The 13659-nt window shown below is 39.3% G+C and overlaps 1 protein-coding gene across 1 annotated transcript; it reads right to left on the bottom strand.

Annotated features, from left to right (window-relative positions):
* Positions 1-206: 206 nt before the first annotated feature.
* LOC311292350 (CD48 antigen-like) lies at positions 207-13119 on the bottom strand. Its single transcript, XM_084412017.1, has 7 exons — positions 12988-13119; positions 10327-10632; positions 9839-10087; positions 9557-9679; positions 8812-8852; positions 674-733; positions 207-497 (listed from the first exon to the last, which is right to left on the bottom strand). The coding sequence occupies exons 1-7, from the start codon at positions 13040-13042 to the stop codon at positions 339-341; spliced, it is 993 nt and encodes a 330-aa protein (XP_084268143.1). The 5' UTR covers positions 13043-13119; the 3' UTR covers positions 207-338.
* Between the last annotated feature and the right edge of the window lie 540 nt (positions 13120-13659).

The following is a 13659-nucleotide window of genomic DNA, read 5'->3' on the forward strand; positions in this document are numbered from 1 at the left end:
GCATGGGTGTGTTCACTTATGCTAATCACTGTAGGTAAGTAATATTGGATTTGCGTCTGTACTGCATTAACTTGTCTGGCTTTATACCCGTTTAAATTTAAATGTATAATTATTAAATATAACATGGGAAGTGAGGCCAATATTATATCGATCTGCAGGTTTATACTGATTTTGTATGATTTTTATTCTGATTTCAGAATAGCATACTAGAATACTGTTCTTATTATTTCTACCATATGCCGATATGACAGAGATAGTAAGAGTTGAATGCCATTTTGAGATCAGCCCTTGTAAAACTTCCCCAAGTGACAAACACAGTTTTGTTATGCGTCTTCAGATTAAATGGTGGGTGGTTTCTTGTTTGGCAGTTTGCACACCGTTGAATAAATTGTATGGTCTGTTTCGACAGGGACTGCAGGTTTTTGGTGTTGTCCTACTGTACTGTAGGTTGTGTTGGGTCGATTATCTCCCGTTTCCTCCTGTGTCTGATCTTGAACCTTATGAATTACATATAAAAATGTCCCCTTAATAATCATGCTTAGCTGAAAAATTACTAAAATAAAGACAGACAATTTAATCAAACATTCACTAAACTACAGTTTACAAAACAAGCATTTAATAGAAGCATTTTTTTTTATAATCTTAGCCTGTTAACTTTTTAGATTATTCTCACCCGTTCTGGAAAATCATATACATGACCATTGTCATTATTGGTCTTCTGCATTTCTTGACTCTGAAATTGTCAAACAATACAATACAATGTAAAATACAATTTACAAAGAATACAAATATTGAAATTGTCAAATTATAAAAAAAAAACTTTATTTATAATGTTCTATCAAAAACTAATAGTATGTGTATATGGAGTACATGGGCACTGGCTTAGGCTTGCCACGCTGTGATAGGCAGCTTGAAAAGAGAGCAAAGCTGAGAAGCAAGTCTCTGGTTGGACTCCACTGAATAAGGCAGGTACAAAAAAACAACATGGAGACACAACAAAACGTCTCGGGTTACGTATGTAACCCTCGTTCCCTGAGTAGGGAACGAGACGCTGCATCGATACTCGATACTTTGGGGAATGCCTTCGGCATGAAGCGTCTGAAGCCAACTATGCAACTATTCCAATCGTGATTGGTGCAACGTCATTACGTCACCCGTGACGTCGCATGTGACGGTGATCCGGAAGCTATAAAACGGTCACAGGAACCAGGAAATGTTAGCTTCTAATTGGTCAAAGCAAGTCATTCTCAAGGGCGCGAAAAGTGTGGCCGAGGGATGCAGCGTCTCGTTCCCTACTCAGGGAACGAGGGTTACATACGTAACCCGAGACGTGAGAGAAGAACACCCTGGTATAAAGCATCTGGTATACACACTGATGATAGAATGAGTAGAGGACAGATCCAACTAGCCTGTTCAAAAAGATTTGGTGTAAGAGGGGGAGGTCTGGAGCCGGAGGCTCGACTGACCTCATGGAAGGGAACCCCAGACAGTATAAAATATCAGCTGAGAGGTGAAGGCAAAAGCGCACCTTGTACTTCAGATATGAATGGTTTTAGATAATCAACTGTTTTCCAAATAAGGGGAAATATTTCCTACCCCTAATACATAACTAGATGGATTAGCTCCTCTCAGCCTGAGGCCTAACCTAGGGACCTCCAAGGCTATACTTTGACCATCCGACACATGCGATGGAGGATGGAATACCTGAAGAATCATGATATTGTCCTAAAGATCAATGATATCTATAAACATTGGTACTGATCTAGGCACCTCAGCGCCGGGCAAAAACAATGTTGAGTGGCTCCCACAGTCGAGTGAGACCCATAGTCTCCATAACTCTGGTCGGGATGAAATAATGTACCATCAGCCTGAGACAGAAGATCTCTCCTAATAGGAATTTTCCATGGAGGACTCTCAAAGAGACTAATAAGGTCCGAAAACCAAATTCGTGCCGGCCAGTACGGAGCTACAAGGAGCAGTCTCACTCCGTACCTCCTGACCCTTTCTAGAACCCCAGGGAGCAGAGCGATCGGGGGGAAAGCGTACAGACGTGACCTCGGCCACATCTGTACCATGGCATCCAGACCCAAAGGAGCATGATGTGAGAGAGAGAGTACCAGAGCGGGCAATGAGAGTTCTCATGAGAAGCGAACAGGTCAACCTCCGCCCGGCCAAACTCTCTCCATATAAGCTCAACCACTTCAGGGTGGAGCCGCCATTCCCCGGGCCTCAGCCCCCGCCTCGACAGGATGTCTGCTCCCATATTTTCAACCCCAGGAATATAAATAGATCTGACAGAGAGAAATTTGTCCTGGGACCAAAGAAGAATGTGATGCGCCAGTCTACAAAGAGGGCGAGATCTCAAACCTCCTTGGCGGTTGATATAAGAGACCACCGACATATTGTCTGTCCTAACAAGAACATGATGGCCTCTGAGGTCCACAAGGAAGTGCCTCAGGGCAAAAAATACCGCCAACATCTCGAGGCGATTAATATGCCACGTGAGATGATGGTCCTTCCAAGTACCTCGGGTATAACGGCCCTCCATAACCGCACCCCAGCCCGCGAGGGACGCATCCGTAGTCAGAGTTATTCTCTCACATGGTGCTCCCAAGACCGGGCCTTGAGACAGGAACCATGGTTTCTTCCATATGACAAGAGAACGAAGGCAACTGCGCGTAACTCTGATCACACGAAAAGGGTTTCCCAGAGGAGAAAATCCCTTGTTCCTGAGCCACCACTGCAGGGCCCTCATGTGGAGCAAACCAAAGGGTATTACCGTGGAAGCTGCAGCCATAAGACCCAAAACTCTTTGAAACTGTTTGACAGTGATAGCCTGGCCTAACCTAATACTCATCATTGTATTTAAGATAGTATTAATACGAGCAGGAGACAATTGTGCCCGCATCGTAACCGAGTCCCACTCTACTCCCAGGAACGTAGTCCTCTGAAGAGGAGTTAAGGAACTTTTCTTCACATTGAGTCTTAACCCCAAGCACCTCAGATGACGTAAAACAACACCTCGATGTTGGATTGCCAGTTCTTTCGACTGGGCCAAAATAAGCCAGTCATCTATGTAATTTAAGATACGAATCCCCTGAAGTCTCAATGGAGCAAGGGACACATCCATACATTTAGTAAAGGTGCGGGGGGATAAGGCTAGGCTGAAAGGAAGAACCCTATATTGATAAGCTTTTCCCCCAAAAGCAAATCTAAGAAACTTCCTGTGTTGTGGGATGATGGAAATATGGAAATATGCATCCTTAAGATCTATCATCACAAACCAGTCCTCGGATCTGATTTGTTGAACGATCATAGGTATAGTTAACATCTTGAACTTAAATCTCCTCAAAGATTTATTCAATACCCTAAGATCTATAATGGGACGCAGCCCACCATCCTTCTTTGGAACTATGAAGTACCGGCTGTAGAACCCGGAATCCCTCTGCTCTAGGGGCACATATTCTATGGCCTCCTTAGCTAAGAGAGTCTGAACCTCATCTTCCATCATCTGAGCCTGATCAGGAGATACCAGCGTATGAATAACCCTGTTAAATCTAGGTGGTCTATCCTGGAACTGGATTCTATATCCCTTCTCGACTGTATTCAGGACCCACTGAGATATATTTTGAAGACCAGGCACGTGCACACATAGACATCAAAGGGGGCTTGAGCACCTGCCCTTTTTATTACTGGAGAGAAAGTGCCCTTTTTTCTGGAGTGCTTTTTTTCTATTTTTGAAAAATAATATATATTCCTGTTTGCGCACAGCTTCCCTGTCAAACAAATATATCTATTGAAGAATAGTATATCTAAATATCAGGTCCGTCCAAGTGATCTGAGGGCGCGCGCGCATCCTGGTGTGTGACGTGTACGCAGACTGGTGCATAGATATATACACTAGATTTCGCCTTGTCTACGGCAGGTCATTGGAACGAATGTCTTTAAGGCGAAATCTAGTGTATATTTCTATGCACCAGTCTGCGTACACGCCACACACCAGGATGCGCGCGCGCCCTCAGATCAATTGGCCGTGGCTGTGTATAAGAGCTAAAAACTATATAAATACTGTTTGTTTTCTCACACAAACCGCTCGTTTCGTGTCTTAGGCCATCAATGTGTACTTACGATGGGGAATTGTTTAATTTGGACGATGGGGAATTGTTTTAATTTGGACTCTGTGCATCCTCTTTGAGACCGTGACCATCATTATATGACTGACAGACAAGAACGGTTTGACCTAAAAATATCAAAATTTAAACTACTGCGGAAAAAAAGACACCTACATCTTGGATGCCCTTGAGGTAAGCTAAAACATACCAAAATTTAATTTCAAAGTGAACTATCACTAGTTGACGCCTAATTTGCATACAGAACGTCCCCAGTTAATGACTTACATTAAGAGTCTTTCCCCCTGAAATTTAGAAATCTAAATTGGTGAATTTAGAAGACATCTACAGATGCAAACAGATGGAGGATACACTCTAAAAAATGTAGTAAATCTGAGTTCTGGTACATTAATACATAAAACTGAGTAGAAATAAGTTAACATTAAACATTAAAAATCATATTTATAAATTAACTTTTTATTTATGAGCAATTTAACTTTTTTTATTTCTTCTAAACCTTTATAAAATAGTATTCCATACAACCACATACATGACATTGGCTTTTATTGAATTTTTACTCAATTATTTTGGTAAGTTTAATTCAAACAATCAAGTAAGATTTTCAGAGATTTTAATAAAGTTAAAATATTTCTGTAATATTTACTAAGCCACAGAATATTTTTTAGAGTGTAGTAGGTTTAAAACAAACTCCATCTAAATGTGGATTTTGAAGGTTTTATTTGATGATGATGATACAGTCCTGCCTCAAATGTGAAACTAAGTCAATGTCAGTCACCATCAGTTATTGTGTATGTGTGTGTGTGTGTGTGTGTGTGTGTGTACATGCCTAAACATCTACAAGGACATGGCCCCAGAAGGTTGCCGCTGTAAGGGAGGAAGGAGAGACAACCAGGGAATGGAAGTAACAGATTTTATTTTGAAGTAGAAGACCTTTTTTTTGTAATAATTTTATTAAATTGCTGTATTTTTGTATTTTGTAAATCATTTTTGCAGTGATTTTTTTCAGTAAAGTTAACAAAATAGCAGCAACAGCCCTCTTCAGTTTAGAGTGAATATTTGTGTTGATTTTAAAGTGTTATGTATTCTGATAACACCAAAATAATTAAAATGATGTAGTGCCTTGTGCAAAAATAAACAAATTATTAGTAAAACATGCCCCTCTGCTTGATGCAGTTATTTAGGTTATTCTAAATATATACTTGAAACTAGTAGCATCTTTTGACAATGAAGAGTTTGAGTTTGAGGAAGATAAAATTAATTAACTTTTTAAATATTTTTTTTTTAAAAGGAAGTCAGAGTTGCGTTAATATATATATATATATATATATATATATATATATATACACTTTTTTGTAAAAAAAAAAAAAAAAAAACTTATTTTGAGAAGTGCCCTTTATTTCAATTGAGCCCCTGCCCCTCAAAATGTCTGTGCACGTCCCTGTTGAAGACCCTTCCAGGTGTCTAAATAATCTACTAAGGGAATCAGTCTCTCAGGACTGACCTCAGGTATTAAATCCACAACATCATTACCTTATTTATTTTTATTTACACTTTCGGTGACCTGAAGCAATCTTTTGGCAGGAACTAACCGAATTATTTCTTTTCCAGGTCTCTTGAGAGGTAGCGAATGTTTCAGAACCATAGATTTTATAGGAACCTTTTTTGTGACATATTCGCTGGAAGTCGATGCATCCCGAGGCGCACTTGGCGGCGGAAAGCAACATCGATTTCCTGAGGGCTCCGCGGAGCGAAGATTTAAAAAGCCCACACGGAGAGGATGCCCTCAGAGACCTGGACGTCCCATCATGGCCTCTTAGCCGAAGCCTTCTTAGCCTGAATAACAGTCCTCAGATCTGTTTTCGACTTAGAAGGCTTCGGCTGAGAGTGTTGCCTCTGTCTCCGGGCCCCTTGGGGGGGAGCACGAGAAGCAACACTCTCCTTCTGCTTAAGCAGGTATGAGGAGCTGGCGGCGGCCTCGTGGGACTGCCCCCTGGCAGCAGACCCACGAGACCTGGGACGACGGCGGGGGATAAACTCCTTAAAAGCGGCTGATTGTCGTTTCGCCTCCTGAAACCTCTCGACGACGTTATTGACACCGTCGCCGAAAAGGCCAGAAGGCGAAACTGGGGCATCGAGGAGACAAGCCCTGTCCTTGTCCCCGATGCCCGACAAATTCAGCCACAAATGTCTCTCCGTGGCTACCAGAGCTGACATGGAGCGGCTGATGGCACGGGCCGTCTCCTTGGTAGCATGGAGAGACAAGTCAACCACTCGACGCATCTCCCTGACGTCGTCGAATGTGACCTCCCCGCTGTCGTCCGCCTCTTTGAGGAGGTCGGCCTGGTATGCCTGCAACAGCCCCATTGTATGCAGACAACTACCAGCCCGACCCGCCGCCATATATGCCTTCCCGACCAAGGCCGATGTTGTACGGCAGGGCTTGGTGGGAAGCGCCGGAGCCCGCAGGGATGATGCAGCATCAGGGGAGAGATGTGTGGCAAAGGACTCTTCAACCCTGGGCATCATCCCATAGCCCTCCTCCCTGGCACCCATAATATCTGAGTATATGTGTACATTGGGGCCAGATACTCTCGAGGAGAAGGGCTTTCCCCACGATCTCGACACCTCAGTGTGAAGATCGGGGAAAATGGCAGACTCCGGCGTAGAGGTTGTGACCGAGGCTGCAGGAAGCGCTCATTGAGCTTGCTTTTTATTGTCGCTTCCTGCACCTCAGCGGGCCAATCGATGTTTAACTTGGCCACTGCTCGAGTCACAACCTCTAGCAGCTCCTCATAGGCAGGGGAATGGGGTGGCGATCTTTCACATTCCCCTGCCTCGATGGCCGAAATATCTAGCTCCTCGGAACCAGATAATTTGAGCATCGGTTCCTCTCTGGGGACGGAAGAAGCCGCAGCGCGGGCTTCCGTCCCCTGAGCGGAACGGGAACTAGCTTCAGAACGTTGAGAAAGGGCCGAAGCCGTCTCAACGTTATCCACTAGGTCCCTCTGCAATCCCCATGAATGCAGACGCCGCGCTGCCTCGACAGACGCGGGACCTGATCCACGGGGATCGCGAGGCTGGCCAGCCTCATTAAACATGTTACGCCGGGAGCGGAGCGTTCTCAGGGGCATGCTTTCACAGTTAGCACAGACAGCACCCTCGAGCGCTGCCTGTGCATGCTCCGCTCCCAAACAAACAACACAAAGCGAGTGTGTGTCACCCTCAGCCAAGAAATGTGGGCAAGGGGACGCACACTGCCTGAATTGTTTCTCAGTCGCCATCGCTTCTAAATATATTCACGGGACAAACAACACCAAATAGAACAGACAAGTTGAAACATAGAGCGCTTGCTGAAGACCAGAAGCTAACATTTCCTGGTTCCTGTGGCCGTTTTATAGCTTCCGGATCACCGTCACATGCGACGTCACGGGTGACGTAATGACGTTGCACCAATCACGATTGGAATAGTTGCATAGTTGGCTTCAGACGCTTCATGCCGAAGGCATTCCCCAAAGTATGGAGTATCGATGCAGCGGGAGTTCCCTTTACGAAAGGGAACTAATATAGAGATTATAGCAAGGACTAAAATAGTGAAAAGCTCAGAACAAACAGGCACAAAACAATCCAGAGGACATTTGAGGAAAGGAAGGACAATTAGTCAAACGAGGACTAGACAGATTCTGAATTCAGAACTCTGAATTCTATTAGCTACTCTTACTATTCTTACAATATTTTTCTATGGCAGCAATAAGTGTAGTATGCTGTTCTGAATTCAGAAAAGGACTAAACAAGTGGACGTGGCAAAAGGAAACAAGGAGGCAGGACAAGAGAAGCGAATGGTCATTCTTCTTAATATAGTAGGTGAAAAACAGTATGTGACAAGAGTAGTATGTCCGAACTCATAAAAGAGTAGACAAAAAGTCTATATAAGTCTTAATACTTCCAGTGAAATTCTGAAGTGCACATACAGTGTTGACTTCACTATCCCATGAGGCCACGGGAGAGGATTGGATGTGAATGGCAGTGAAGCGACGCAACTGACACTGGTGGGTCACATGATAATGACAACATGGCGAATGTGGTACATCTGGATTACATTTATACTACACACATTCATACTATAAAGAACATACCTTTTTAGCAATCGAAAAGTTTTATCTATTTCACTGTGAACCTGTATGCATGACGTGTATTATTATATTACTCTTGTTCTATTAGCAAGAGAAACAAATCTTTGCTGGTGGCAAAAAAGTAAAATTGTAATCAATTAAGATTGTTGATTTTAGTTGCAGAAGGATTAATTCAGGATTTGGGCATATCAATGTTTTCTCGAGAAGGTTTAATTATAAGGTTTAATTATAAAGTAAGCAGCAATAATAGTTCTTATTTATAAATGTATATAACCATCTAAACACTTTCTGCTATGCAAATTTAAACATTGCCTTCAGGTAAATAATAGGTTAATGGGTTAAATAATGTGGTTATGCATCTTGTTTAGATTATATTCTGCATAGTAATACGTTTGCTAGACAAATTTGACATCAAATATAACAAGGAAATATGAAACCAATTATTCATGTTGATAACATGAATATAAAACATAACTTGAATAAAAATAACAGCATGACAACATATCCATAAAGTCTGCAAACAAAATGATGAATAGTAATGTGAATCTTACCTCAACTTGAGCATAGACTGTATTATCAGCCTGTTGGGCACCTATGAGGTTTAGAATGTATAATAATATATCAACATCAAAATAAAAGGGAATGTATTAATTTCTCAAACTGTCAAACTGCTCTAATCAGTGTGTCTTCTAATTTGTAGACCTTCTGCATCTGATTGGATAGAAAAGTTTTTTGTTTTTTTTTACAGGAAAGGTTTCTTACACCAAGTACATGGTATAAACAACAGGTGTAGTGTATATAATTTATAAGTTATAAATAAAGATAATAATTGCATTAGTCTTTATAGTAACCCTTTGTATTGCATTTAATATTTTGCTAAATATTTTGAATATTCTTGAATTTGTTGTTTTCCTTTCCTTCTTTTTTGGCACCAAAGAATAAATACATTTCTGAATGTGCAAAACATTGTCATATTTAAACCTGAAAAGGTTACATTGTCTTGAGGTGAATATGAATTTAACTGGGAAAAAGCAGAATAGTTTAAGATGAACAGATTTTTTTTTAAGTTGGTCGCTAACTGATATTTAAACAATGATATGAGAGTGTTTACTGAATTAAAGGTAGGAGAAAACAGTATTCTGCATTATTAAAATTGACCAAAAGAGAAAAAAAATGGTGTAAACCTATTTTTAACTTAATTTTCAATTACTTATTTTAGTACATAAGTACTTGATCAAATTGATGAACAGAGATGTTTTCCATTGAAAATATGTATAAGAGGCTATATGGGCATACCTTTTTTACACTTCCAGTAGAGAAGGACTATAATTGCAATTGCCAAAAGACACACTGCCCCCACTGCCACTGGCACCAAAATATATAGCCAATACTGGAGCAGTGGCTTAGTCTCCTCATTCTCTGGAAAAAGAGAAACATATAATTAAGAACTGTAGTTGTCAGTTAAGCAGTTATGATACTAAATAGGATTACTAAATGTTTGTGTGTGTGTGTGTGTGTGTGTGTGTGTGTGTGTGTGTGTGTGTGTGTGTGTGTGTGTGTGTGTGTTTGACCGGTTACCTTTGACACAGAGCTGTGTAATATTTATTCTGTCTTTTTTCCAGCTAACTGGGTTGCTATGGTTACAGATGATGGATTCCTCACTGCAGTGCAGGATGAGAGTATTGAATTGTTCCTGTGGAGAGCATCTGTTGTTCTGATAGCTAGAGTTTATCATGAGGTCATGAGCTCTGCATGTGAAGTTCACAGTACAGGAGTCACTGCTGGACCAGTTTGAGTTTACAGTCAGAACAGGAGCATCAACAGCGTCTGAAACACACATTTATTTTTTAACAATATCATACATCACTCTGTTGTAAGCTGTCAAATTCCTATAGCTGTTTACAGAATATACTGACTGAAACGTTGGCAGATAAATTTTGAAGTATGTTTAATATTTATTTTTTACATTTAATTTCACTACTTGTATTGTACAACAGTCAAAAGAATAAAAGACTGAACATAAATGAGTCTTATGATCTGAAAACAGCAAGCAAAATCACACTCACCCATAACAGATACTCTGTATGCAGAAATATTTTTCTCTGATTCTCCACTTGCTATTGCTGTATAGAGTCCAGTGTCTGTCTTCTGCATGTTCTTCAGTGTGAGAGAGAAGGTTTTATCATTGAAATCCATTCTGTCCTTGTAGGAAGAGTGAGGTTTTACTTTAGTTCCACCTATATACACAACTATATTCTCTGATTTATCATTTCTCCAGGATAAAGTATAAAACTCTGGTAGATCCTGTGTCTGTATATCCAGTTGAACAGAATCTCCCGTCTTCACAAACACAGAGATCTCAGCACTGAACCCTGAGGAGAGAGAGAGAGAAAGAGTTTCTGTACAGCTGGTGAATTCACTAGGGCCATTGTACACATTTTTCTGAAATGAGCATGCTCAAATAAATCAAATGTTTTACATTTAAAAATACTCCTTTCAAAACTTTTTCTTTTTAAATAGAGAATAGCATATAAAAAAATGTAATACAGGTATAATGCACATATATGGAGCTATTTGTCACTGCTGACCCACATAATCAAAATAGGGAGGAGGTGACATAATTATGAAAATTAAATATTATATGTGTATTACAACACTCAAAACGTTATTTTTTATGCTGTTCACTTTATTTAAATAAATAATGTTGATTTAACAGCATTGAAACAGATTTCTCATTCAATGATTGCATAATGTTAAACTGACCTGAAACTGTTGCTCTTTGTCTTACTGTAACTCAGTGTTTTCATTTTGAAATATCTGGATCAAAAAGGGCACTCAAAAAGAAATGTATTCAATTTACATTAATTAATCAAACAAATTAATTGTTCATTCAGTTTACTTAATCCATCTGAGTTGAGATGGCATAAATGATTTTATTTGTGTTAAAGCAGTGGTATGTCCAAGACATATGTTGGTGTATTATATCATGTGTATTGTGGTTGATTATATTTTTATATATTGTGCTATTTTGGTTTGTTTTCGGCACATTCGATCTCTTTTCCACTATAATGCAGGAACTCAGACTGTTATCAGCTGCGGTAGATTAGCTTGTGCCTGAGATGACTAAGATGACTGATGGTGAAGGGGAGGAGCACAGATACATAAGCAGCACTGGATCTGTGATGTTGGAGAGAGACTCCTTTTACTATAAAGGGTTCATTCTCCTGTCTTCCAGAAAGTGAAATATATGTGAAAGTTTTATCATTTTAATTTGCACACACAAAAAAATGAATGTATATATTTTTTTATTATTATTATTTATTCATTTTTGGTACATTTCTTAAGAAGCACAATTCATTTTTAGACTTATTTGTTGACCAGTTGTAGTCTGTGCAATAAATATCAAAAGTTCTAAACCATCTATTGTGTTTTATTGTTCCACTATAGTAATGATAATATTTACAAATAATAATATATTTAATTTAATAGGTGTCTCTAACATTGTCCCACAGCAACATTAAAATAGTGTAGATTAGTGTACAATATAATAATAATAATTTATTCTATTTAGTGTTCATTCATATAATATATTTAATATTGGGGGCATCCACTTTATTTGACATGTTTGAACATTTTATTATAGTTACACAATAGTTACTTGTAACTCAGTTATTAACTCAGTTACTATTTGTGAGAAGTAACTATAACTGATTACTTTTTAAGTAGCCTAACATGCCCAACACTGTTCATAAATAAGTGTTTGCTGGGATTCTCTGGCATAGTGCGATTAATACAGCCACAATTTGTGATACACAAAATGTACTTTTCAATAACATAAACAAATAATGTCAGAATGATATTTGCACTGATGCTGTGCATTAATACCAGTAGCTAGAGAGTAGCTTGTACAACGAGGTTGTTGTCATGTCAGCAGAAATAGTCATCAGTGTCTGTGTGTTGTGAGGTTCCTCAGCAGTGCCTGAATTACAATATACTGATTCACGACCTAGAGAGCTGGGTAGCTGAATGAGACGCATCTATAGCCTTTCAAAAGATACTCCATTACATGTGTACTGTACATGTACACAGGCAGACAACGCATCCAAGAGTTATAACTCAAATACACATCTTTATAATCTTTTAGGCTACAGTTGTATAAATTCGTGTACTTTCTTAGGGAGCATATTTACCAGGGTAAGTATATGTTCCCCATATTTACTATATATGGCACACAACGAACACATGAAAAGGGTCCTACTGTAAGTTACCAGGGTCCTGTTCCTGTGGTATAGCACATTAAGTAAACTTTTTAAAAGTTCAGAACTCATTTTCAGGTTCCCACTCTCTTTGTGTAACAAGCTAGTAAGAGCTGTGTAAACCTTACTGATCAGAACTGCAAAACATTTAGTGACTAACAATCTCTCCCCTACACAACACTCTTCACGCCTGATATATGATAAAAAAAAAAAAAAAAATGATTAATAGAGGTCTAAAATAAGAACTGAAGTGTGGTAAGTTTCTTTCAGAATATTTTTTACAAATGAATAATAAAAAACACAGATTAAACAAAATAAGTGTACATTTTATAATTTGATTAAAAATATAAAGAGGTAGCCTAGAGAATATGTTAATAAATATGGTGGTCTGAGCCTCGCCCTGTGCAATCATCACTGTCACAATAATCATTATTAATCAACAGTTATATAACAAACATGTCTCTTTTTTACCTGTTTTGAAGGTCAGAAGAAAAAGAAATAATACAAGTAGATGATTTACTCCCATTGTAACAAACTAAAAAGATAAAATGAAACTTGAAAAGAATGCTGTGGCTTCCTATGTGTAAAAGCGGAAACATGAAGTGTGTAGAACATAGAAGTTCCTCTTCCGCCTCAGAGTCAGACGTGGTGCTGAGGTGGAGGAAAGGGTATACTGTGTGCAGGCCATTGGGGCCGAGTTCTACGGGGCCCAGAAAACCTAGTGAAGCCCTAGAACTTTGGTCCCAATGAGGAAAACTGATTATAAGTCATTCTAAATTATGTTTGTTTTTTTGAAAATGTAAAAATGCAGACGGTTTCTGTGTAGGGTATATGGTTAGGGGATAGAATTTACAGTTTGTACATGATAAAAATCATTAAGTCCCCATATAACATGAAAAAACAAAGTGTGTGTTGTTCAAAGGGTTTTTAATAGTTTTTAACAAATAAAATTACGTATAACAAGTTACACCACTTCCTTCCTTTCTCATGCTATACAGCGTTGCAATAAACCACTTATGAATTCAGCCAAATATACTTTCTGATAAATTTTTACACGTTTAGCAGCACATCCTGCTACTTGCAAGATGCATGGAAATAGTGACACTCAAATGTATTAGTTCACCCTGCACACTCTGACTAAGA

Source organism: Rutilus rutilus (assembly GCF_951802725.1).
Source record: "Rutilus rutilus genome assembly, chromosome: 6".
NCBI classification, from domain to species: Eukaryota; Metazoa; Chordata; class Actinopteri; order Cypriniformes; family Leuciscidae; genus Rutilus; species Rutilus rutilus.

Excerpts from the sequence above, each read along its gene's own strand:
- LOC311292350 (XM_084412017.1), bottom strand. The coding sequence starts at position 13,042 with ATGGGAGTAAATCATCTACTTGTATTATTTCTTTTTCTTCTGACCTTC. Across the intron at positions 9,680-9,838 it reads TACACAGCTCTGTGTCAAAG|AGAATGAGGAGACTAAGCCA; the intron begins GTAACCGGTCAA and ends CTCTTTTTCCAG. Across the intron at positions 8,853-9,556 it reads CTACTGGAAGTGTAAAAAAG|GTGCCCAACAGGCTGATAAT; the intron begins GTATGCCCATAT and ends TAAACCTCATAG.